At 50.5% G+C, this 26822-nt stretch overlaps 1 protein-coding gene and 1 pseudogene across 2 annotated transcripts in view; one reads left to right on the top strand and one right to left on the bottom strand.

The window, feature by feature from the left end:
- The window catches only part of EDC3 (enhancer of mRNA decapping 3), a 51280-nt gene extending 25009 nt beyond the window's left edge, over positions 1 to 26271 (bottom strand). The window contains exons 1-3 of one of the 2 annotated variants that reach the window (XM_040968346.1): positions 26207 to 26271; positions 13140 to 13321; positions 2461 to 2780 (exon numbers count right to left, since the gene is read on the bottom strand). In XM_040968346.1, the coding sequence (XP_040824280.1) occupies positions 2461 to 2780; positions 13140 to 13303 (484 nt within the window). In that variant the 5' untranslated portion in view covers positions 13304 to 13321; positions 26207 to 26271. Of the gene's footprint in view, positions 1 to 2460; positions 2781 to 13139; positions 13322 to 26083; positions 26165 to 26206 lie in introns of those variants that run through there. The other variant, XM_040968348.1, reaches the window with a different exon arrangement.
- Positions 5519 to 6509, top strand: LOC121148298 (annotated as a pseudogene).
- Positions 26272 to 26822: the final 551 nt, after the last annotated feature.

Raw genomic sequence — 26822 nt, 5'->3', positions numbered from 1 at the left:
ACCTGAAGGTCAAGCTGCTCCCCTTTTCAGATCAGACACAACAGGCTCCATGAGAAAGTGCCTAGAAATACCCAAGACATCAACTTCTAAATTCTGGGCCCTGGGCCCTCAAGTCTGTCGGGTGTACTAAGTACAACCAGGGGGTAAGCAATCAGGAGGGGGCCAGGCATTGCAGCACAGCAAGTCAAGCTGCCTGTTGTGAGGCCGGCATCCCATGTGGGCACTAGGTTCGTGCCCGGGCTGCTCCACTTCTCACCCAGCTCCCTGCTAATGGCCCAAATGTCTGGATCTCTAGCACCCATGTGAGAAGCCTGGATGAAGCTCCTGGCTCTGGCTGGCCCAGTTCTGGCTGCTACAGACATATGGGGAATAAACTAATGGATTGAAGATGTCTCTCTCTGTAATTCTGGCTTTCAAATAAATAGTCTTTTTAAAAGAAAGTCATGGGCCTGGGGGCATGGCCTAGTGGCTAAAGTCCTCGTCTTGAAGGAACCGGGATCCCATATGGATGCCAGTTCTAATCCCGGCAGCTCCACTTCCCATCCAGCTCCCTGCTTGTAGCCTGGGAAAGCAGTCGAGGACGGCCCGAGGCCTTGGGACCCTGCACCCGTGTGAGAGATCCAGAAGAACTCCTGGCTCCTGGCTTCGGATTGGCTTAGCTCCAGCCGTTGCGGCCGCTTGGGGAGTGAAACATCGGGTGGAAGATCTTCTGCTCTGTCTCTCCTCCTTTCTGTACATCTGCCTTTCCAATAAAATAAAATCTTTAAAATAAATAAATAAATAAAGTCAAAAGCCATTGTAGGGCCTGCATGGTGTTGCAGCAGGTGAAGCTGCCGCCTTCAACGTCAGCATCCACATTAAAGCAACCAGTTCAAGTCCCAGCTGCTCTGGTTCTGATCAAGCTTCTTGCCGATATTCCTCGGATAGAAACAGCACACGGCCCAAGTGCTTGGGTCCCTGTACCCACATTGGTGACCAAGTTGGGAGTTCTAGGTAGCTGACTCTGGACTAGCCCAGTCCAGGACACTGAGATTATTCGGGAAATAAACCAGCATAGAAAGCAGTCGAGGACGGCCCAAAGCCTTGGGTCTCTGAACCCATGTGGGAGACCCAGAAGAGGCTCCTGTATCCTGCCTTTAGATCAGCGCAGCTCCGGCCACTGCAGCCACTTTAAGGGGGGGAGCGGGGGGCGGGGAGTGAATCAGTGGACAAAAGATCTGTCTCTCCTTCTCTTTGTAGATCTGACTTTCCAATAAAAATAAATTAAAAAAAAAAAAGATTTCTTTTTAATGGAATGGCAGATCAGATTTATGGAGAGGAGAGGAAGACACAGATCTTCCATCCGCTGGTTCACTCTACAAATGGCCATAATGGCTGACAAAGCTACAAGCCAGGAGTTTCTTCCAGGTCTCCCACATGGGTGCAGGGTTCCAAGGCTTTGGGCTGTCCTTGACTGCTTTCCCAGGCCATAAACAGGGAGTTGGATGAGAAATGGGGCTGCCAGCATGAACTGGTGCCTATATGGGATTCCAGCAAGGTGAGGATTTAACCACTGAACCATCATACCAGGCCCTGTTTCTATTTAAGATTTTTTTTTGAAAGGCAGTGACAGAGAGAGAAGAGGGAAAGATGGAGAGATCTACCATCTGCTGGTTCATGTCCCCAAAATGGCGGAAACAGCTGGGACTGGGTCAGGCTGAAATCAGGAGCTCCGTCTGGGTCTCCCACGAGGGTACAAGGGCCCAAGCATATGTGCCGTCCTCTGCTGCTTTCCCAGGCACGTTATCACAAAGCTGGAGCAGAAGCAGAGCATTCAGGAGCACCCGTGTGGGATGCCAGTGCTGCAGGTGGTGACTTAATCTGTTATACCACAGTATCCGTCCCCTTTCTCTGTCTTTCAAATAAATAAATAAATTTCTTTGTAAGCCCAGATCTCATTTGAGTGGCTGGGACTGCCTGCTGCCCACCCTCCGTCCCCCAGCATGCACATCAGAGAAGGCAGGCCTGAGACCCAGAGCTGAGATTCAGAGCTAAGCATGGCACATGTGACACAGGCATCCCAAGTGGCAGCTTACCGCCAGCTTGAGGTGTCACAGCCACGCTCCCCCTCCATGCTGAGAACAAGAGTCAGGCCAGGAAGTTACTCCAGAGTCCTCTGCAGAAGCCCAAATGCAGTGCAGTTCAGACCTCACCCCTGCCTGAAATGTTGGATTTAAACCCCACTCTTGCGGCATGTCAGCAGACTCTGGGTACGCTCGGCCTGCTCCTGAGGAGGGAGGTGACACGGGAGCAAGGGCCAGAAGTTCGCAGGTGTATCCAACAGCAGATTCCCTTCCCCATAACACCTTTTCTGAGACCTGTGCTGCACGCTGTCAAGCTGTGGCAGCACCCCGCTTACAAGAGCAGCCCCGGCCTGGCTGAGCAAGCGCTCACCGCCCTGCAGCAGCCGACCCTACTCACAGGAGTTGTGCCGGCGCCGGAAGCTCTTGGACTGACTCAGGGACTCCGTGTGCCTGTCCACGTAGCTCTTGGAGCACTGCTGCTGTTGTGGGGATACGGCAACGTCCTGGCTCCGCACGTCTGTCCGCTTGGGGATGTTCTGAGGGGCACTGCTGGAAGAGGTCGGCTTCCTGACCAACTTGCCCGTGCCATTCTGATTGATGCCCACTGAGTACCCCATGCCAGAGGGGCCTGACTCCGTCTGGTGAAGATCGCCAGAATGCTGGTTGTCTCCCGGACTTGGTATCTCCAGAATTTTCAACTCTGTAATGTCACCTGCCCTGAAAGAAACAAGAGAATCCCCATCTGGGAACCGTGTGACAGTGATCAGAAGGCCAAGGAGGAGCCCTCGCCCGGCCCGCCAGCACTGCCCTCCAGTGAGGCTTGAGGCAGACATTGGGACAGAAGGCAGGGCCCAGCTGCAGCCCTCCACCGGCACAGCATGCCTACTCCAGAGACACGCTGGTTGCCTTCCGCTTCCAGATTGCTAACACACACTCCCTCACCCACCAGCATGCACCCACAAAGTATCGCTGATGGCAGGAGCGTCATGCTGCAAACAGCCACTTCTTGGGGTGCTCACAGCCCAACCAGGGAACAGACCCAACACCCCAACAAGAGCAGACCGGGCTGTGAAGGAGCAGGGGCTGCAGAACAAGGATAAAACACCCAAGTCAGCTTGGCAAAGGAAGTGTGGGCCCGAGTAGGGGAGATGAGATGCCAAGCGGAGGACGGATGGATGAAGGCCCAGAGACTTAGAACACACGGTTAACGAGGCTATGGGCAGCACTGCAACACCGCTGTGTCACCACAGGGGACGCTGCCTGGAGATGGCCTTTGGGAATGAAGATGCAGAGAAAACCAGCAATCACCCAGGACCTCGTCGGCCCTCCTGCCCGTGGCTGCAGGTCAGACATAGAAACTAGAGGCAGGGCCCCAGTGACAAGACCAAGCAAGAAAAAGGAGATGAAACAGCGGAGTGACACGGCGAAAGGGGCATGGGCAAAGTGACATTTACATACCATTCAGCAACTGACCCCATGTGAGGAGTAAAGAGGAGGAGTTATTAAGACTCCTAAATTTCTTTTTTTTTTTTAAAGATTTATTTTTATTATTTTTTTTCATTGGAAAGGCGGATATACAGAGAGGAGAGAGAGGAAGATCTTTCATCCGATGATTCACTCCCCAAGTGAGCGCAACGGGCCGATACTATGCCGATCCGAAGCCAGGAGCCTCTTCCAGGAACCTCTTCTGGGTCTCCCGCGCGGGTGCAGGGTCCCAAAGCTTTGGGCCGTCCTCGACTGCCTTCCCGGGCCACAAGCGGGGAGCTGGAAGGGAAGCGGGGCTGCTGGGATTAGAACCAGCGCCCATATGGGATCCCGGGCGTGCAAGGTGAGGACCTTAACCACTTGCGCCACCGCTCCGGGCCCAAGACTCCTAAATTTCTAACGTGGGTGAAAGGTAGACTTCTGGGAGGAGAAGTCGACGGGCAAGGCACAGTGCCTTCAGCTCAGGTTGCCTTGTGTGATGATCTGCAACTGGAAACAAGCAGCAGCAGCCAGGCATCCAGAGCTCAGGCAGGGGACGACATCCTTAGCAGATGCGTACGCATCCATGAGACTGGAGAGTACAGACAACAAAGGGCCACAGGTGGAACACTGAGTAAGTTCATCTTAAGAGGTAGTTCTGAGCCAGCATGATGATCGAGCAGGGAAAGCTGCCACCTGTTCATGTCTTGCTGTTCCTCTTCTGATCCAGCTCCCTTCTAGGCAGCCTGGAAAAAGGCAGAAAGCGGCTCAAGTGCTTGAGCCCATAAACCCACGTGGACGATGCAGAAGAAGCTCCTGGTTTAAGCCTGGTCCCAAACCAATGAACAGATCTCACCCTTTCAAATAAGTAAATCTTAAAAAAAAAAAAAAAAGTGGCTAGAATGCAGGAACACAAAGAATACTGGGCAAGAAAGCCCACAGTGATGACAGAAACTATACACCGGGGGCAGGTATGGAGCACGGCACTCGGACACTGCCATATCAGCGTCTGGGTTTGAGCCCCATCTCCATTCTCCATCTAGCATTCCAGCTCACGTGCACCTTGGCAGGCAGCAGGTGATGGCTCAAGTCCTGCGGGCCTGGCCACTCTTGGGAGAGACCCAGACCAAGCTCCTGGCTCTCGGCTGCTGCCTGGCACGGTCCCAGCTATCGTGAGAGCATTTGGGGTAATGGACCAACAGATGGCAGATCTGTCTGCATTCCAAGTAAGTAAAAGAAATAAAACTATCTTTCCTTTTAAAAAGAAGAGAGCACTCCAACAAGACTGGAATGCTGAGTGAAGCTGGCAGGCAGATCACCTGTAACTCCAAGAAAAGCCAGTTCCCTAAGAGGATCAAGTCAAGTCGCAGACCACGCAGGGAGGGTGAAGGCAGAGGAGAATGAAGGCTGCCTGCTCTGCTAAGCACTGTGGTGTGAAGGGAGGGGCAAGACAAGGCAAGGCTGGCAGCCAAAACCAGCTCAGCAGAAGGAGGGTATTTAGCATGGAGTGAGACCGCAGGAGCAGAGACAGCCATGGAGGCCGTGCATGCAAACACCAAGGGATGGACTGAGGTGGTGAAGCCAGCCCTGTACAGGATGATGTGGGTGCACCCGTGGGAGAGGCCCTGTGGACAGGTGGGGAGCAGGGAGTGCTCAGCTGATCAAGGAGGCACTCCCATCTCAGCCTCCCCTCCACTTTCTGGAGCATCAGAATGAACACCATCGGGTTGTGAAGACACAAGTGGACGTGAGGCCCACCGGCACACACTGAGGCCTTCACCTGGGGCTCCCGTGTGCTCTGGGGATGTTAGGATACAAATCTACAAAGACAGATACAGGCACATGGGAAGAAAGCCAATAAAGACCCCACACAGGAGCCGCTGCCATGCTGTTATCACCGAGTGGAGCCCAGTGGGAAGCAGTCGGTAGGGGAGCACCACACACCATCACCCCATCCTTACAGCCTCGTGCCCACCTGCCTGCAAAGCATCATGGCAACTGGGAGCACCAGCGAGGAAGAGCACAGCCTCCGCAAGTGTGAGCTCTATGTGCAGAAGCACAACCACCAGGCCCTGCTCAAGGACTCCATCGTGCAGCTGTGCACGGCCCAGCCCGAGAGGTCCTTGCCCTTCCTCAGGGAGTACTTGGAGAGGCTGGAGGCAGCGGCCAAGCCGATTCAGAATCTGCAAAAAGCCAAAACCTGCACAGACTCCAGAGAGGATGAAATCTCTCTTCTTCCACCCAACCCAGTGGTGAAGGGGCAGCAACGATGGACCAGCAGTGCCCAAGTATACACGGACGAGGACATGGCATCATATGCCACAAAGGTTATGCCAATGTAAGACGATGGCTGCTTTAGCCAAAGCCATTGAAAAGAATGTGCTCTTCTTGCACCTTGACTATAATGAGAGAAGTGGTATTTTTGACACCATGTCTCCAGGCTCCTTTACTGCTGGACAGATCGTCATCCAGCAAGGTGATGAAGAGGATCACTTCCACATGATTGATCAAGGAGAGATGGATGTCTGTGCCAACCACGGATGGATGACCAGTGTTGGGGAAGAAGGGAGCTTTGAAGAACTTGCTTTGATTTATAGGACATCCAGAGCAGCCACCATCAAAGCGAAGACCAACGTCAAGTTGTAGGGTGTCGATCAAGACAGCTGGAGGAGAATCCTGATGGGGAGTACACTAAGAGGAAGACGTATGGAGAGTTCCTTAGCAAAGTGTCCATTTTAGAATCCCTGGACAAGTGAGTGGCAAGGCCTCACTGTAGCTGACGCCCTGGAACCTGTCCAATTGGAAGATGGGGAGAACCAGGGGATGAAGTCTTCATTATTTTAGAAGGGTCAGCTGCCATGCTACAGCGTCAGTCAGAAAATGAAGAATTTGTTCAAGTGGGAAGATCGGGGCCTTCTGACTACTTTGGTGAAATAGCACTTCTCATGAATCGTCCTTGAGCTGCCACCGTGGTTGCCCGTGGGCCCTTTAAGTGCATGAAGTTGAACCGACCAAGTTTTGAACATGTTCTCAGCCCATGCTTAGATAGCCTCAAGCGAAACTTACAGCAGTACAACAGTTTTGTGTCGCTGTCTGTCTAACATTTGCCTCCTGTCCCTCCCCAAGCCAAGCTTCCCTCTTGCAGACTGCTTTCTCCCTGTTGGCAGCACCAAGTGGCCACTGGCATTATAGCTTCTTGTCTCTTTATATTAAAGTTGCTGTTACCACACCACCTTTACTTTGGGGCATTACCTAAATGTTCAGACACCAATGAACAGACTTCTCGGAGATTTTGTTGTTTCCTGCTTCTCTCTGTTCAATGTTAGTAGTATTCAACCTGGGCTGTGAGTGCCGTGCTTTTTTTGGTGAGGGCAGATCCTAGCACCAATTGAATTACCTTAATGATGTCACAGTGCAAGATTTTTTGTTAAGTGACATAATTTTCCAGTTGTAAGCATACTCAGACTGTGGCCACGTATACCGTATTTCTTTACAGAATAAATGATTTCTCATGTAATGCTAAGGATTACAAAAAATGGCTACAGAAAAATCTTAGTAGAAAGATACACGACTAAAATTAAAGTAGCTTACAGGTGGAAAAATGCCCATCTTGCTAATTATTAGATGGGTGTGATCAGTTATATTTCCCACTTTTAACCAGGTTTTGTGTTTGCCAAGCTTGTTTGCCTGGTTTTGTTTGTACCTTGTTAATTAATCTTTCCTCTCCAGTTCTGAAAGCTTTTTCAGTGTGGCTGTGTATACCTGCCTTTTAAAATGAAAACCAAATCATCGACAGCTGATACAAAGTTATCATTTAACTACAGCTGCCTCACTCAGAAATTCTGACCAGGCATTGATTTATCTAGCTAAATACTGATCATCAGATGCTGAGTTGGGAATAAGAATTTGAGGTCTACACTCTGGGTGTTAGCTTAGATCTTCTAGTTAAATTATGACCTTCAGTTCACTCCCTCGTGTGTTAAATTCTGATTCCAGGAGATGGAATTTGTTCAAAGTAGAAACAGATGAACAAATGTCATAACAAAGATGAAGGTGATGTTGCTAAAAGGAGAAGCCAAGTGACAAAACTCAGTATCATGAACTTTCTGCCATTCAGTTTTCTGAGCCATAAAATTTGGAAAGACATTTTTTACTTGTTCTAACCTCTTCTGTGTCAGAATTTCTGGTGCATTGGAGGCATGGTAGAAGTGTGTCGGTGCCATTTCATATGGTCTCAAAGGCTATCCTGGATCAGTGAAGAGAGCCCTTAGAAGTGTGGCGACTGCTGGGGGTACCTGAGCCAGGTCAGACTCAATGCTTGGGACTCTGGCCATGGACACCATAGCCACGGGGTGAGCAAGTCCTGGGCTTTCCCTGGCCTGAGAGATTTCTCCTGTCAGGGTAAGCACACCACGACGGAATCTCAGGAACTGGATTAGGTCCTTGGCTCTGACCTGCCACCACCACCTTATGACAGGGAGAGCCTACGGGGTGTTTGACTGCAGGGTTTGGAAGAAGGGAACCCTCAGCAGCGTGGCGACTGCTGGGGGTACCTGAGCCAGGTCAGACTCAATGCTTGGGACTCAGGCCATGGGAACCACTGCCATGCAGTGAGTGAGTCCTGGGCTTTGGGCAGCCAGCACGCCAAGTGGCGCTAGGTTCTGCCTGCTGGCCACCCAGCAGCAAGCTCTAGGGTTTTGGGGGTATGTAACTGCTGCCTAGGGACAACCATGGATAAGGCCAATGTACAAGAATGAGAAATGAATCCTATGTGACTCTCAGAGACGGGGTCACTGACCTTGCAAACAAGTAGGGGGACTGAGACCTGGTGGTTTGGAGGGGACAGTCCATAAGATCTGTTTGGGTCAGACTGATTCACCATCCCACATCAGAGTCCTGAGATGGGATGTTAGCACAGAGCATCACTGACTGCCACATGCCAGCCTTCACAAAAGCTAGGGCGGAGGGCCTGTTTGGCAGGGCTAGATACCAGTAGTTGACTGAGTGTCGGAACAGGGGATGGGTCACATTAGGCAGGGTCATGACACTAACCAGAATGCAAGAGAACCAGGTCTGGGGGTAGATTCTGCAGGGCATAAGAGGGCCCAACTCTGTGAAAATACAAGTCCCGCTGGTTAGCTTAAGAGTTGGGGTGGTGATTGGCTGAGCTGGGAGTGACCATAGAACCCGCCAACATTCACGGGCGCTGGGGCTAGAAACAGGCTGGAGAACCCACACGTGCACCCTAAAACAGGGTGTGAGGCAGGCCGGGCCGCAACATCCTCCAACTCATACAAAGGCCAAGATGGAGTGGCAGGCTATGCCGGGCAAGAACCTAACACCTGTTGGAGCATGTGAGATCTGGGTCAGGGAGTGGGGGACCTGGGAAACTCCCCTATTGGGATCACAGCTCCCGCTGGTTAGCACACGTTCCTGGCCTGAGTGTTGGGCAGCCTGAGTAGGATAACTTCAACTCTTGGCTAATGGGTGGGTTGGTTTTGGAGTGGGGCAGACCGGGCAGGGACAAGCCAGGCTTACTTCACCGGCAAGAGCAGCAATCAGGTGGGAGCACAGCTCAAGCTCAGTTAGGTTGTCACACCTACCAGGTTGCACAAGCCAAGGATGGGAGCAGACTGAGCAGGGCCAGGTTCTAGCACCCACCAGCGAGTGGTGAGACTGGGGGGAGGCTGGGTCAGGCCAGGCTACAGCACCTAAGGTGAAGGCCAAATCAGATGAGCGGCTATGCCAAGCTGGGTCAGAGCAACCACTGCCACATGCAAGATCTACAGCTGGGAACAGACCTGGTTGGGGAGCTAAGTGGACACCCTGGCTGGGTTGTGGTTCCCATTGGTAAGCACGGGGCTGGGAAAGGAGCCGCGTTTTGGTCTGGACATGGCTGCAGCGTACCTTGGCACAAATGTGGGCTGGGGCTGGGTGTACCAGATTGGCCTGGACCCCAGCACCCACTGGTGCTTGCGAAGACCAGGGTAGGTGTAGGGCAGGCTATGCTAGGTTTTTGCCCGTGCTAAGCCATGTGTGAGCCGTGTCTGAGTGTGGATCAGACTAGACTGGGCTGTAACACCCAACAATAATAACCGAATGGGCTCAAGGCCAGTCAGGAAAAGCCATTATTCCTGCTAAGTCAGGAGGTGGACTGAGTAGGGCTGGCCCATGGACTCACCTGTGTGCGCGAGATCTGGTATTGGGAGAGGTTCTGATGGAGGAGCCTGGGAAACTTCTCTGTCATGCACAATCCAAGCAGGTGAGAGCAAGAAACACAATAGGGAGTAGCCCAGACCAGGCCAGGGAAAGGTACCCGGCGGCATACATATGGTGCAAGTCGGGGGCAAACCAGGCAGGGCTAGTTCATACAACCCACTAACGAATCTCAACACCAGAATAGAGTATGGGTTGGGCTGGGTTTGGTCGCAACACACACCAGTACACATGAGGGCTTGGACTAGGTGCTGCCGAGGTTGTGCTAAGTTGTAGCCCCCACCAACCTGCGCTAGAATTGGGGAGGGGCCAGGCTGGGCCAGGCTACAGACACTCACTGGCAAAAGCTGAGAAGAGGCAGGCCATGCCAGACCGGGCTGCAGCACTCAACCAGCACACACAAGACCTGGGGCGGCAGGGGAAGGTGAACCTGGTAGGGGGGTGAGGAGGGCTCCCCTGCTGGATCACTATTCCCACTGGAGAGTGTGAACTGGGATGAATGCAAACCAGACCAGGCAGGGCTAAAACACCTGTTGGCCTCATGTGAGCTAAATCAGGGGAAAGCCAGGCTGGGCTGACTATTCCTACTGGTGCATGCATAAGAGAGATCGGGTGTGGGTTGGTTGGGCTCTGCCACAACATAAGCTAGCAGATGGTAACACAGGGGGCTAATTCTATCAAGCCAAACTGCACAACCACCTGGAGAGTGTAAGATCCGGAAGTGAGAGTGGGCCCAGTAGGGAAACAATGGGCACCTCCCTCTTGGGTTGCCACTTCCACTGGTGAGCATGAGAACCAAGACTGGGGCAAGCATGGCTAGACAAGAGAGTGGCACCCGTTGGTATGGGCGTGGGCTGGATAGTGGGGCTGGTTGGGTTGAACTAGGCTTCAGTGCCCATTGACATGTATGAAAGCTGAATGGGATGTGGGACAGACTGGAGCAGTCTGTTGTATATACTAGCAAGCATGAGAACCAGGGCAGCGGCGGGTCTGGTGAGGGTTACTGGGAGTTGCCCCAACTAGGCTGTAGCTCTCTCTGGTTTATGTGGCCAAGTATGTGGTGGGTAGGATCAGGATGGGCTGCAACACCCATTGGTTTGTATAAAAGACAGGGCTGGAGTCAGAACTGATCCAGCAATTGCAACCACCAGCATATGCATAAGCTGAATGGGGCAACGGACTGTGCCGGACCCTGTGCTGGCAGGCACACACAAGAATCAGGTCTGGGATCACTTCAGATGAAATTTCTTTGGGGATAGCCCCAATCACACTGCTGGACTCAGAACCCCAACCATAAAGAGAATTCCAGGTTCCATGGTCTGAGCGTGGTGTGCATGTGTCAAAGCTGAGCCACCTCAGTGACTCAGAGCAGTGGCCAGCATATCCAGGTGCACATGAATATGATAGTACATTGGAGCCTGCAGAGGACACCTGATACCACAACAGAGGACAGAACAAATTGATCAACTACCCCAGCCAAGTGTTGGCAGTGGAAATGGGCAAGTGGAAATGCTAAAATGGAGTATGTCAGCCAGTAAATTCAGAAGAGATTTCACTGTGCTTTGAATGTCGAGATCAATAGCAATTCAGAACAGTTGAATATCAAAACCACTTGAGCAGTGTCCTCGGAGGTGCCCACACTGAGGACCCTAGCATGGTTGGGAGGCTGAGTGTGGCTGCTCCCTTTTGTCTCTCCCCTTCCCCCAGATACAGGAAGAAAAAAAGAGAATGTGGAAACAATTACCCACTTTCCTGTACCTTTTCACTTTCCTTGACCTTCTGAGCCATAATCAACAATGTAAAGATCATCAAAATTTTTAAAATTGAAAAAACAAAACAAAACAAAAAAAAAAAACCATCCTGCTCACAAAGTTTGAGGTTGACTTGGCTGGCTGATTTTTTTAACTAGTGTTTTGAATCTTAAGTGTTTCAGAATTTTTCAGTCTTATTATTGCAATGATACTAAACACTGTATTTTTTTTATTACGTTTTTTAAACAAAAGTTCAATAGCTCCATAAACACGGGCAGTTTGTTGTCCTTGTGATTTATATAGATTGTAAAGGGTTACATTAGGGAAGACTGTAAACTTGCTCTGTTATTAACCCTTCCCACACTCTCCCAGGTGATATGAATTGGTCATAGTTTTTTGGTTTTTGTTTTGTTTTCCCGTAGATTCGGAAAGCTTTTAGATTGTTACTATATGTGGAGTAAAATCTGGGGAAAAAGTTTTATTTACATCTCAGTTCGAGATACAAAGCCACTGTGTTACAAATTTTTAATTTCCAAGGTAATCCACACTGAGGATTTTCTGATTTATACTTTGTATTTAGCTATGTTTTTATATTTAAAAATGGAAAACATGTTCTGCTCTTATTCACATAAAGCTCAATTTGATATTTGTTTAAATGTCAAAAATGTGCTAAATTATTTAAAATGCCATATAATTGCACAATTTCATGTATGTACTTAATCACGTTCATGTGTATTTAAATGAGTTAACTCCGAAATCATTTGGCTGGTTATTTGCTCCTTTTTGTAGTTGTAAAATAAGAAGTTTAAATGTAAGTCTAAATTGAAAATGATCACATTTAAAGCCTTATCTTTGCGCAGTCGAAGTCTATGTGAGACCTCCCTGCTGGCATACTTTGAGCTGGTACTCAGGGTTTTAGAAGCCATTGTTTCCGGCTTGGTGAGTGAATTACGAGATCCACTGCTCTGGAAAGTATCACTGGCCAAAGGACCCTGGTTATCAGTCTGATTACACTGTGTGTGTTAATATTCTCTTCTTCGGGGCTTGGTGCAATAGCGTAGTGGTTAAAGTTTTCACCTTGCACACTCAGGATTCCATATGGGCACTGGTTCTAATCCCAGCAACCCTGCTTCCCATGCAGCTCCCTGCTTGTGGCCTGGGAAAGAAGTAGAGGACGGCCCAAAGCCCTGGGACCCTGCACCCATGTGGGAGACCCAGAGGAGGTTCCGGGCTCCTGGCTTCGGATTGGCTCAGCTCCAGCCATTGCGTTCACTTGGGGAGTGAATCATGGGATGGAAGATCTTCTTCTCTGTCTCTCCTCCTCTCTGTATACCTGCCTTTCCAATAAAAATAAATAAATCTTTTGTAAAATTATGCTCTTTCTGGTATAGATTGTCATAATGGTAGGTCACATAATAAAGAGATTAAATGGTTTTAAAAAATTTTTTAAAAAGACTCCAAACACAGGGTCGAGCGCGATGGTTCAACGGCTAAATCCTCACTTGGAAGCACCAAGATCCTATGTGGGTGTCAGTGCATGCCCCAGCTGCTCCAGTTCCCCTCTGGCACCCTGCTGGCAGCCACACCGGCCCCTGGCTCCATAGAGCCCCAGGCTGGGCTGGGAGGGATCGGCCAGGACACTCACCTGAAGGTGACTTCGGGCACAAGACACTTCACCCCATTGTGGAAGGGTCGTGTGAGCGAGATGGTCTGGCTGATCTGGTCCACGGCTGACACCCTCCCCTGGTAGACACCCAGGCTCTCGCCGCAGTTGATGGACACAATGCTGCCCAGCCAGTCAGTCGCCATGCTGCTGATGCCAGGCCCCTGTGAGGAGAAGGCACCGTTCAGTCCATCCCAAGCAACACATTCTTAACTTACTTCAGTCAGTGAACACAGAGGCAGACTCCACAGCAAACACTGCTAGATGAAATGGTGCGCCTGCCAATAGGGAGCGTTATCTTACATACACAAAGCTCTTGTAACTGCTCTAAAACAATGGGAACTAGATGAAGGGCGGTACTCACCAAATAACAAATGACACACAATATCATCTGTTCATATTGTACTATAGTAAATCTGCCACCAAAATGCTTTCAAACAGAGTATGCTGCCAAAAACTGGCTTACGAAAAAATCCCTGGGAATGTTGGGGTGGCCTGTGTGGAAGCCGATGACCAATTCTAGGTATTTTTTTAAGACAGCTCTGCTCCTGAGCTCAGTTACTTTTCAATGCATACTTTGGGAGGCAGCAGGTGGTCACCAAGTCAGTCAGTCCCTGCCACTCATGACACACACACACACACACACCGCACCTGGCTTCTGCTTCAGTCCAGCAGCTGGTCCACCCACCTACACACACACACACACACACACACACACACACACACACACACACACACACACACACACCGCACCTGGCTTCTGCTTCAGTCCAGCAGCTGGTCCACCCACCTACACACACACACACACACACACACACAAAAAAAAAACCTGGCTTCAGCCCAGCCCACACACACACACACACACACACACAAAAAACCTGGCTTCAGCCCAGCCCACACACACACACACACACACACACACACAAAAAAAACCTGGCTTCAGCCCAGCACACACACACACACACACACACACACACACACACACAAAACCTGGCTTCAGCCCAGCCCTGGTGTTGCCAGCATTTAGAGTGAACCAGCAGGTGGAAGCTGTCTGTCTCTCTGCCCTTCTAACAACAAGGAAAAATCACAGCCAAGTCCTAGTGTGCATGCAGAAAAAGCACACCACTCACGCACTGCTAGTGGAAACGGCACAGGGCACAGCCACGCTTACCTAAGCGGCAGTTCACAAAAAATCCAAACCCACAGCTTGTGTATGACCCAGCAACTGCATGCCTCATCATTTATATCTTGGGAAGGAAGATATAAGCTCATACAAAAAAACCCCATGCATAAGTGGTGGATTAACAACCTACAGTACACTGATACCATACACAGCACAGCGGTGAGGAGGGGACAGCAGGAGAGTGAGAAATGCCAACTCACCCCCCAAAATTACGTTCAGTAAGATTCCATTTGTATACATTCTTGAAATGGCAAAGCTATAAAATGAAGACCAGGGGCTGGAGCTGTGGCGCAGCAGGTTAAGCCAGTGCTTGAGATGCCAACATCCCATAGCACTGTGACAGCCCTGACTCTCCACCATCCTGCTTCCAACGCAGCGCCCTGCTAAGGCACCTGTGAAGGCAGTGGATGGGCCCCTGTCACCCACAGGGGAGTCGTGGGTGGAGCTCCCATCGTCCTGGAGGCCATTTAGAGAGCGACCCAGTGAATGGAAGATCCCTTTCTGTGTCTCACCATCTCTCCTCAGGTTGTTCTGCCTTTCAAATAAATTTAAAGCAGAAGAGGGACAAAAAAAGAGAAAAGACTAGTGCTTCCAGGGACCGAGGAACGCAGGTGGGCACTGCTCTATGAGAGCCACAGGAAGGCGTGTCCTATAGCTGGACAACGTCAACGTCAGTGCATTGCATAGACACTGACAGTTCACAAGACTCAACCAACAGTACAAACCGGGAAAATACACAGGATCTTGGTGCATCACTTCTTGTAACTGCACATGGTTCTAGAACTATCTCAAAATAAAAAGCTTCATTTAAAAATTACATTAACGGGCCCAGCGCGGTGGCGCAAGTGGTTAAGGTCCTCGCCTTGCACGCCCAGGATCCCATGTGGGCGTCGGTTCTATCCTGGCAGCCCCACTTCCCTTCCAGCTCCCTGCCTGTGGCCCGGGAAAGCAGCTGAGGTCAGCCCAAAGCCTTAGGACCCTGCACCCGTGTGGGAGACCCAGAAGAGTCTCCTGGCTTTGGATCGGCATGGCATCGGTCGTTGCACTCACTTGGGGAGTGAATCATCAGACGGAAGATCTTCCTCTCTGTCTCTCCTCTCTGCATATCCGCCTTTCCAATGAAAAAATAATAAAAATAAATCTTTAAAAAAAATTACATTAACAAATGCGTGGAAACTCATACATGATCATATTAACAAAAGCAGAAGGCTCCACAACATTTACCACATTTACCTCTGGCGAGTCGGCAGCTGGTAGCTGGCTGCCACAAAGCAGCTACAGCCCACAGTATACCTGTGTTGTGGGCTAAGGAGTTGATTAGTGCTCCTTAGCCTGGGCAGGAACAGGAACTGGGCTTGTGGCTAAGAACACCTAGACTAATTGGACTCATCTGTATCCAATATCCTGCTAAATGAGGATGGGGGGAGAGTATATAAGGAGAGGTGAAGGAGCAATAAAGTGAGACTTCACAGAGACTTCCACCATCACTGGTCTCCTGTCCGTGTTTCATCCCCAGACCCTCTCCCTGCCCAGGCTCTGCTGGCCGGAGCATACTGTACACCTACAGTGAGAGAATGAAGGCTTTTCCTCATGGCAAGCGTGTCCACCCTGATCACCTGTGCTTCTATTTAACACCACCGTGCTGCAAGTCCCAGCCAGTGCAACGAAACATGTGACAGAAAGCCTAAATGCTGGACCCGAAGGAGAACTGTCTACTACCAATGACAAGATAATGTGGAGAAAATCCTCAAGAATGCACAAATATGAATTTCACCAAAGAAATGAACTCAGCAAGATCACAGACCACATGCCCAATGTGGATAGGTCATTATAACAGCAGGAAAAACCACAAGCAAAACTGTGATAGCTTAAAATGCTTGGGAATAAATCTAATAAAGCTGCTGCAACTTTAAAAGGAAAATTAGCAATGACTGCTGAGGAAACTCAGTGGACAGAGGCACTCCACTCACAGATTAATTACTGTGCTGGTGCACTGTCAATTCCCTTAAACCGACGTACGTATCAAATGTAACTAACCCCACACCAGATGGCCTTTGTGGAAAAACTGAAAAACTGATTCTAAAATGTAATACAGAAAGACAAAGTCTGTGGAACCACCCAAATGGGGGTGGTGGGAGGGAAGCACGTCTTCTCTATCACATGGCATGATTTGCTCTGAAGTTAGAGCAAGCATGACGCTCTACCCCAACTACACCCCAGACACACTGGCCTCACACTGCTCAAATCCACCCAGCCGCTGCCTCAGCGCTCCACACCAAGTCTCCCCCACACTCTCCTCCTCCCTTCCCTCCCCCCTCTGGGAACAAGTGGCTCCAGTCTTTCTTTCTGGGATCAGCCTACATGCTACCACCTTGAGACATCTCACCCGGATCCTCATCACCACTCTGCTTTGTTTCCACTGTGTATGTCACCACCCCAGAATACAGCAAAGGACCCTGTCTTATTCAGCCACCAAAACTGCCTGGAACGGGAGCCAGCACCACAGCACAAGGAGTAAAGCCACCACCTTGCAGCACCAGCATGCCAAATGGGCACCAGTCTGAGTCCCGGCTGTTCCACCTTCAATCCCACTAATGCACACGGGAAAGTAACAGAAGATGGCCCAAGTGCGTGGGCTCCTGCACCATGCAGGGGACCTGGATGAGACTCCCAGCTCTGGGTTCCTGGCTTTGGCCTGACCCAACCTCAGCTGTTGTGACCACTTGGAGAGTGAATCAGCAGACGTAAGATCTCTCCATCTCTCGCTAACTCTTTCAAATAAATAAAATAAATCTTTAAAAAAAGACTGCCTAGAATGGAAGAGGAACTCAATTTACAGTCAATGGCCGAGACTAGGCATAATAAATGTGACTGCAGTTAGTCCCTCCAAGCCAAAAGCATTTAAACACTTAGACCTAAATGTTCTCGCTCCTCTTCAAAACATTTTTAAAAACATAGCCTTTCAGGCCTGGCAGCGTGGCCTAGCGGCTAAAGTCCTCACCCTGAACACCCCAGGATCCCACATGGGCGCCAGTTCTAATCCCGGCAGCTTCACTTCCCATCCAGCTCCCTGCTTGTGGCCTGGGAAAGCAATGGAGGACGGCCCAAAGCCTTAGGATCCTGCCTCCATGTGGGAGACCTGGAGGAAGTTCCTGGCTCCTGGCTCTGGATCGGTGCAACAACAGCCATTGCAGTCACTTGGGGAGTGAATCATCAGACAGAAGATCTTCCTCTCTGTCTCGCCTCCTCCTCTCTATATATCTGACTTTGTAATAAAAATAAATAAATCTTTAAACATAAATAAATAAATAAACACAGCATTTCTTGGAGCTGGCCACTACGTGAAACCTTCCGTAATACATAAAATGAACACTTTTGGCTCAGCATAGAAGTCAGCAGAGCAGTTGACAGAAACCTAACACACACCTCAAGCACAAAGGGAAGTGCTGGCGGCTTCAGTGACACACTCAGAAAAAGAGCAGACACTTCAAGCTGTTTTCAAATATAAACTTCAGACATATGCCCACATAAAACGGGAAGTCTCAAAGAAGGAAAAAGAACAAAAAAGCACGCATGAAAGAGGATTAAAAACACATTCACATAGTTTAAAAAAAAAAAAAAAGAGTGCCCAGTAAGCACCCAAAACCCAAAAAACCCAAAAATGACCCCCACCCTTGGGGTGAATCAAACTCTGGGCCACTGTCTGTGGATCTCCTGAGCAGGTGGCCTGAGCTGGGCCGAGCTGGGCCCAGAGGGGAGAGCCTGAGGAGCCCCCACACACCTACCACCCAGTGGCAACAATCAGCAGGTCTGTCGGAATTCAAGCAGATAGAAGAGCTAGTCTCAGAAAGCCACAAGACTTGCACAACCACAACACCGAAAAAGGCACAAGGCACACGCCTCAGGCTCATTTCCCCTTCCTGGGAGCTTCACCTCACAGACACACAGGTTTCAGGGCTGGCACGGTGATGTATCAGGCTAGTCTTCTGCCTGTGGCACCAGCATCCCATAAAAACACCAGTTCCAGTGCTGGCTGCTCTGCTTCCAACCCAGCTCCTTGCTTAAGCACTGGGAAAGCAGTGGCAAAGGGCCCGAAGCTTTAGGGATCCTGCACTGGCCGAGTTGTGGCCATTGTGGTCATTTGGGAAGTGAACCAGTGGATGAAGATTCTCTCTCTCTCTCCGCCCTCTACTCCCATAACTTTCAAATAAATCAATCCTTAAATTTTTCTTTTTCTTTTCCATTGTTAATACCCTATCATAATCCTACTCCAACCTTTAAGTTGCAGAATTTTCATCAGTTGTAGGGGGAAAAAAAGGCTTACCTTTCTCCACTTAATGTTTTAATTCTTTTATAAGAGATGGAGGGAGAGGCAGGCAAACAGAGCTCCCACTTGCTGGCCCAGCACAACCAGAGCCAGGCACCAAACCCAGGCCTCCTGGGGGCACAGCAGGAACCAGAGGGAGCCAGGACCTGCAGGGGGAAGGGGGCAGGAGCTGGGCCCGGAAGCAGAGCCAAGCGCTGAAACAGCCTTCCAACGTGGAATGCCAGTGTGCCAAACATCCAACTCAACATGTATCAGTCAGGCACTGAGCTATCACACACTCAAATTTGTATCAGGCTAATAAAAACTGAGTAGAATTTTAATACTTTGAAAATGTGGGTGCTAGGTGACAAGTATGTATTCTCTCATTTAATTCTGTATTAATAAAAACATTTTTTATATTTATTTTATTTTTTATTGGAAAGCAGATTTACAGGGAGAGCGAGACACAGAAAGATCTTCCATCCACTGATTCACCCCCCAAGAGGCTGCAAGGGCTGGAGCTGAGCCTATCCGAAGCTAGGAGCCTGGAGCCTCTTCTGGATTTCCCGTGCAGGTACAGGGTCCCAAGGCTTTGGGCCGTCCTCCACTGCTTTCCCAGGCCACAAGCAGGGAGCTGGATGGGCAGTGGCTCCAAATCATCCCAGCTCAACTCAGCTCAGCTCAGGTCTAGCTGTTGCAGCCATTCGGGGAGTGACCAGTGGATGGCAGATCTTTCTGTCTCTCCTCCTCTCTGTAAATTTGCCTTTCAAATAAAAATAAATAAATATTAAAAACAGTAGTAAGACCCTGAGTTGGGACACCTGCACCCCTCAGTGTAGTTCCTGGGTTCAATGCCTGGCTCTAGCCAGTGCAGACTCTAGCAGTCTACGGTGCCAGCTCAAATAACTGGGGGTTCCTGCCACCCACGGGGGAGACAAGACTTGGTTCCCAGTTGTAATCAGGTAGCGAACCAGAGGATGGGAACTCTAACCCTGTCCTCAAATACACAGGACACTTTATAGTATCCACTCAATCTTTGACAAACTCCCTTCTCCCTTTTATCAGAAACTTCTGCAAAACACGCACATCGATGCATCAGTCCAGGGGGCAGGTACTGTGGTATACTGGGTCAAGCCGCAATGTGAGATGCCTGCACTCCCTAGCAGAACACCAGTTTGAGGCCCAGCTACTCCACTTTCAGTCCAGCTCCCTGCTAATGCAGCTAGGCACACAGAAGATGGCGGCTCTGACAGCTCAAGTACCTGGGACCCTGCCACCTATGCAGCAGGAGTTCTAGGGTTCCTAAGCTTCAGCCTAGCCCCGGCCTGTGTGCTGTGGACATTTGGGAGTGAACCAGATCAAGCTCAGGGCTGGCACCATGGCAAAGAAAGCTAAGCCCCTGCCCTGTAGTGCCAGCATCCCATATGGGAACCTGTTTTGTGTCCCAGCTGCCCACCCTGCTTACGGCCTGGAAAGGCAATAGAGGATGGCTCAAGTGCTTGGGCCTCAGCACCCCTGTGGGAGACCCAGAAGCAGCTCCAGGTTCCTGGCTTCAGATCGGTTCTCGCTCTTAGTAGCCATTTGGAAAATGAATCAGCAGGTGGAACCCTTTGCCTCTCTTCTCCTACTGCTTTACAAATAAGACACTTTAAAAATTAAATATATTTTTTAAAATCCAGCTTCCTCTAACCTGTCCCACTTTGCCTTTCAAACAGGTAAAAACAAACATTTAAAAAAAAAAAAAAAAACACTCATGGCCTGCACACTGGCAAAGCAGGCTAATTCTGTTAGCACTGGCATTCTACATGAGCATCAGTTCATGCCCTGGCTGCCCCACTGCCAATCCAACTCTCTGCTTATGGCTAGGAAGGCAGTAACAGATGACACAAATCCTTGGGTCCCTGCACCTACATGGGAGACCAGCAAGAAGCTCCTGGCTCCCAGCTTGGGATCAGCTCAGCTCTGGCCACTGCAGTCATCTGGGACATGAACCAATGAACCAGAGGAGGGAAGACCTTTCTATCTCTCCTCTATCAAAACTGCCTTTCAAATAAATCAAATAAACCTTTATAAAAAAAAAAAAAGAAAATTCCTTTATTAACAGAAACAGTAAACCTAAAACAAGTGGATTCACTGCCCCTGTATTCCGAATCAGATGAAGACACTAGGGAAGGGCTTCTTCAGTTGTCGGAACACAGCCCGTAGGCAAGCTGGGACAGCAGAGGCCTGCGGGACCCTGATGAGAAGGCGGAAGGCCTCTCCCCCACAGTGTGCTCCTGCCCCCACTGAGTCCTTGGATGTGCTTCCGTGCTCTCCTTGAAGATAGGCGCACATCTGTGCTCCGTCTAGTCAATCAAGGACGGACAGTTTTATCTATTCCCTGTGACAACAACCTTTTGACTAGGTCGCCTTGCTAGCTTCTTTGTTGTCTCTGAGTTCTTAGACATGACCTAATTCTAATTTATGTCTGATTCATTGTTTCATCAACTGTATAAAAACTGAGACTCTGGAAATAAACTTTGTCAGTTGCCGAAAGAGAGCACTGTCCCCCCATTTCTTCAGGTCACATCTCCTCCCCAGGAACCCGCAAGGTGAACTTGCAGTCAATGACAGCCAATTGCAACAACCTAACCCACAGCACACTGCAGGGGCGTGGGCCATGCTCCACAGTTCCCTCAGAGGGTACCAAGCACAGCAAGAGTGCACACCTGAGCGTCACAGCTCTACAAGTTCTCTCATCACCTGCATCAAGATCCAATTCGTCCAACGCTCCGTGAGGGCCACAGTGTTCTGCTGGCACCAGCCACCGTTCTAGCACCTACCAGGAAGGATGAGTCTGGCCTGTGTTTGTACTTCACATGAACAGAAGCTCACTTAAGGTCCCTGCTTTCTATTTTAACAGCACACCTGTGAGCATCACCCTGTTGAGAAAATTCCAAGTTCACAAATTCCCCTACAGCATAGCTGCACTGTTACAGAAGTAAGATTCAGTGTATACACCCTCTCTACCTTGACAGAGTTGGGTTACCTGCAGCAGTTAACCATTAACATTCTTTCTTACTTGCATTAGCCTTGGAGGCAGGCAGCCACTTTTGCCAGGCCTTTCACATATGAAGTCACGCAGAAGGGATTGTCCTTAGCTTGACTGAAACTGCCAGTTCCTCTGTGATGGCGCTGTTTTAGAACCCACCTGCACGCACACAACCAGAATACACAGTCCCTCTGCTCCACAGCGCGGCCAGCGCAGCTACCACCACCGCTACCACCACTCCCTCCCCCTCTCCTCTGGTCACTTCCTCAAACACGAACTGTGTTCTCTCGCCACTGCTGATGGTGTTTTTCTACCAGGTGGTTTTCTCACCTCTCACACCTTGAAACTTCCTGGACTATTACTGAGAATAACTTGCTTTCCCAGTGGACCATCACTTTGCTGCTGCTGCAGCTTCCGTTTCTTAGGCTACACCTAATGGACACTAATGCTCCGTCACTCTGCTCTCACACTGCTGGGACAGCCCTCAACCCATCAATCCACACTCCTCCTCTTTTGTTTTTTGCTTTTCTTTTTTTAATGCTTATTTAATTCTATTGGTAAGATATGCAGAGAGGAGAGAAAGATCTTCCATACACTGGTTCATTCCCCAAATGGTTGCAATAGCTGGAGCTTGCTGATCGGAAGCCACGAGGCAGGAGTTTCTTCTAGGTCTCCACACACGGGTGCAGGGTCCCAAGGTTTTAGGCCATCCTCGGCTGCTTTCCCAGGCCACAAGCAGGGTGCTGGATGGGAAGTGGAGCAGCCTGGACAAGAGCCAGCACCTATATGGGATCCCAGTGCTTGCAGGATGAGGATTTAGCCATTTAGCCATTGTGCTGGGCCCACCTCTGCTATCTTTTGCATAAGAGTGGTGACATAATTTGATGTACAACAAAGTCGACACTTTCTCTGAAAAGTGTACCTACGATAGTGAGTCACTGCAGTTATTTCACCTCTACAAAGAACTGGTTACCTATACGTGGTCAACAATGTTAAAAAGACATTCCAGCAAATCACAACGTCAAGTGCAGCTACATATCCAATACTTACTTTGCGAATTTGCTATTTACACTCAAACCACAGACATCAGAACATTTAGATGTTCCGGTTTACTATTAATTATAGAACTATATTTGCTTGAATTCTGAAATACCTGGTTTCCCAGACTGCCACACGGCACACTGAATACAGGACCTTACCTCCTTCTGAAGCCTGAGAAAGCTTGGGCAGAGTCAAGCAGCCCTAACACGCACCTGAACACAAGTCAGGACAATTGCTAAAGTGAAGGGTAAATCACAAACCAACAGCCTGCTAATCACAGGCTGGGCGACCTGCAGCTCATCAGCTGTGCCAGGCTTCAACTCACAGGCTGCAGAGCCCAGGACATCCTGCTAAGGACAACCAGAATTAACCACCTGGGAGACCAAGATGACGTTCCTGACTCCTGGCTCCAACGTACCCAGCACTGGCTACTGTGGCCATGTAGACACTGAACGAGTGGCGCAAAGAGCTCACGCTGCTGTTTCAAATAAGTCAATCATAATAAAGGGAAAGAAGAGAGAAAGCGGCTGCAGGTGAGGGAGCAGTCACAGAATCCCAGCAACCAGAGGGTTTCCACACACCAGAACAGACACATGCAGCCTTGAAAGCTTAGGAAAACGAGAAATCTCACAAGAACACAGGCAGGGGTGGGCACTGTGGCACACCAGTTCAGCCACAGCATCCTGAGCACCCCACATCCAAGTGTGGGTTCAAGGCCCAGCTGCTCAGCTGTCCATCTAACGCACGTGGGAGAGGCCTGCCACCAACCTAGGAGGCAGGTCCAGCCCTCATCGCTCTGGCCGCATAGGGAACTCGAGGATGGAAAATCTGTCTCTCCCTCCAGTCTCTGTCACTCACTCAGTCTTTAAAATAATTTGCTTTTTAAAAAAGCAATGTGTTCTGGCCTTGTGCTAGTAATAAATGCACATGTTTCACGTTCCGAGGACACGAGAAGGAAAAGAGCAGACCTCTGGGTCAGACAGCCCAAGCCCCGACTCCCTTCCAGACACACTCAAGCAGAACAGCCTGGCACATTATCCAATCTCCATTATTTCATCCTTAGAACAGGGCTCCTGCCAAGTTCAAAGGAGAAAGCCAACACAGGGTATCCCGTATCCAACTTCAGTTCAAATGTCTCCTCTCAGCAAAAAGACTAGCACTCAAGCTGTATTTCTGCAGAGATTATACTGTAAAAAATCAAACACAGCTACCAAGGACCCAGGGCAATGCCTCAGTGGCCAAATCCTCGCCTTGCACAAGCTAGGAACCCATAGGGGTACTGGTTCCTGTCCCGGCTGCTCCACTTCCCATCCAGTTCCCTGTTTGTGGCCTGGGAAAGCAGTGGAAGACAGTCCAAAGCCTTGGGACCCTGCACCCGCGTGGGAGACCTGAAAGAAGCTCCTGGGTTCGGATCAGCTCAGCTCCGGCCATTGCGGCCACTTGGGGAGTGAACCAACGGAAGGAAGAATTTTCTGTCTCTCCTTCTCTTGGGAATTAAGTCCTGTCTTCAACTTGCTACGGAGAAACAGGCAAACCAGGGAATCAACTTCCACAGGAGTCTCTTGGCAATTATAGAACAAAAAACCTTTGACTAAAATGTATTCCTTAAAGTAATCTTGCGTGCTGCCAATAAAATTTACCATATTCAAACACCTACATATCACCCAGTGCAGTTTTGTGCAATGCGAGGGCGGGGCTAGGAAAGAGCCCCCAGGCCTACCCTCCATTCTCTAGCAAAAAAGCAAGATGGGGCGACTGGCTGGATGCTGGTGGCATTAGGTGGGGTGTGATTGCAAGCCTCGGCATCTGAAGATCAGACAGGAGACGCTGGTGACCCGAGCTGGGGCTTCTGCACTTCCCCCGTACACCTGCATGAACCTGAACGTGGCCCGGAGGGTTTGCTCATGGAATTACCCACCCTTTGCAAAGTGACATGGGACAAAGCGGCGCCTCGCCCACTAGGGTTATTATGAAAACAACAACAACAAATCCCGCAAGAAAAATTCCAAGGCATTAGCACCATGCTGACCGTCCTCCTTTGAGATCCCAGTGCATTCCCATCCAGCTCCCTGTTTGTGGCCTGGGAAAGCAGTTGAGGACGGCCCAGAGCCTTGGGACTCTGCACACATGTGGGAGACCTGGAGGAAGTTCCTGGCTCCGGATCAGCACAGCACTGGCCATTGCGTTCACTTAGGGAGTGAATCATCGGAAGGAACATCTTCCTCTCTGTCTCTCCCTCTCTCTGTATATCTGCCTTTGTAATAAAAAATAAATAAATCTTAAAAAAATAAATAAATAAAAGAGAGAGAGATCCCAGTGCAGATGTCGCGCCCCTCTTACATGCTGGGTCAGGGAACCTCAAGAACAGAAACGGAACTCTCCTGCCTTTCCAACAACAGGTCACAGCTCGCTGGTGCTCAGCTAGCAAGTGGGCTGCAACCAGCTCTGTTCTTTGAATGAAATGGAGAATGCCCACTCTGTGTGTGTGTGTACACAAGGCATGGACACGTAAAATGTATCAAACTGTGAGTCACACACAGTTGTACCCCAACAATGGTGATCAAAAGGAAACGTTTCCCGGACCGGACGACTCAACAGGCTAATCTTGTAAAGCACCAGCATCCCCTATGGGTTGGTTCAAGTCCTGGCTGCTCCACTTTCCATCCAGCTCCCTGCTTGCAGCCTGGGAAAGCAGCAAAGGACGAGTCAAAGCCTTGGGACCCTGCACCTGTGTGGGAGACCCAGAAGCTCCTGGTTTCAGACAGGCACAGCTCTGGCTTGGGGAATGATTCTGCAGGCAGAAGAGGTTTCTGTCTCTCTCTTTGTAAAATCTGCCTATTAAAAACAAATCTTTGCGGGGGGAGGACACGCTCTTGGCAATCTTTCATTTCACAGAAACCAACAAATGGCAATTTTGTGTGGGAACACCCAAGCCATCCACCGATTAAATAAATCGAGGCCGAGCCAGGTGAACCGCAAGCCTCGGAGGCAGGCCTGCAACAAGGGGATGCAACCAGCTCAGCCGGTGCTCCTTAACCCCAGGTCAGGTCGCTGGGAGGCCTCCTCCCAGGTGGGCAATTAGTGCAAACCCACAGCCCAGCCTCCCACGCCCCCCCGAGGTCGTTCACCCCGAAAATGTCTAAGAATAAACACGACCCCAACGGGCGGAAGGGGGCGGCTGACCAACACCACCACAGGGGCCGCTGCCAAGCACCCACCCCGGACCCCAGCCCAGCTCTTCCTCTTCCTCCTCTTCCTCTACTCGACATTGTACCTCTGCAGCCGCCAGGCCCGCCGCGGCGCTCGCGCCCTTCCCGGCCACCCCGAGCAACCAGTAGGGGAAACTGAGGCACGGGACCGCTTACCGCGGAACTAAGGCTGCGAAAGCGACAGACACACACCGGTAGTCCTCGGTTTCCCCCACTTCCAGCTCCGCTCGGCCCGGCGACCTCAGAAGCTCCCCGGTCCCCCTACTCCGCGCCGCTGACCTGGGGCTCCGAAGCGCTACACGCCCAGCGCACCCTCAACTCCCTGGAACCCGCCGAGGGGCCTTCCGTTCCCCACCCGCCCCCACGGCCGCCGTCCTGAGGTCACTTCCGGCGCGACGGGCCTTGGCGCCCGGGAAATTCGAAAAGCTGGTGGGGTCGTGAGCGCGTGCGCCACCATCTTCTCTTTGCCCAGTTCCGTACACGTGAGCTAGAGAATGGGCTGGGAGGGTCGTCTTCGCGGACTGCATATAAAGCTCAACAGCTCCCCGTCCCCCTCGCCCGCGACCACTTTCTTCCTGGGTCTGGTCAACCTGGGGCTTATCTTTACTAAGTCTCCGACGCCCCAAGCGCCGACCCCCTGGATAAATGTGTTAGACCCACAGCGGCTGATGCACCTCGGCGCTTTGGGGTCGGGAGTCAGAGGTTAAAACCATCCAGTGTGTGCCTGGCTGCTTGTGTCTGTCCAGGGCTCGGACAATGGGACGGTGCCACCCTCCCTCTCCTGAGCATTTTAGAGTTTACAACGAGTTTTCCATGTTCAAATTGGCGAGAGGGGTCTGCATCGTGGCAGGTTCGAGTTCCAGCTCTCCACTTCCGATCCAGCTCCCTGCTAACC

The sequence above is a fragment of the Ochotona curzoniae genome, unplaced genomic scaffold (assembly GCF_017591425.1).
Source record: "Ochotona curzoniae isolate NIBS_2020 unplaced genomic scaffold, NIBS_Ocur_1.0 scaffold_4701, whole genome shotgun sequence".
Classification (NCBI taxonomy): Eukaryota; Metazoa; Chordata; class Mammalia; order Lagomorpha; family Ochotonidae; genus Ochotona; species Ochotona curzoniae.
The sequence above is the reverse complement of the archived record's forward strand: the minus strand, read 5'-3'. Positions and strand labels throughout refer to the sequence as shown.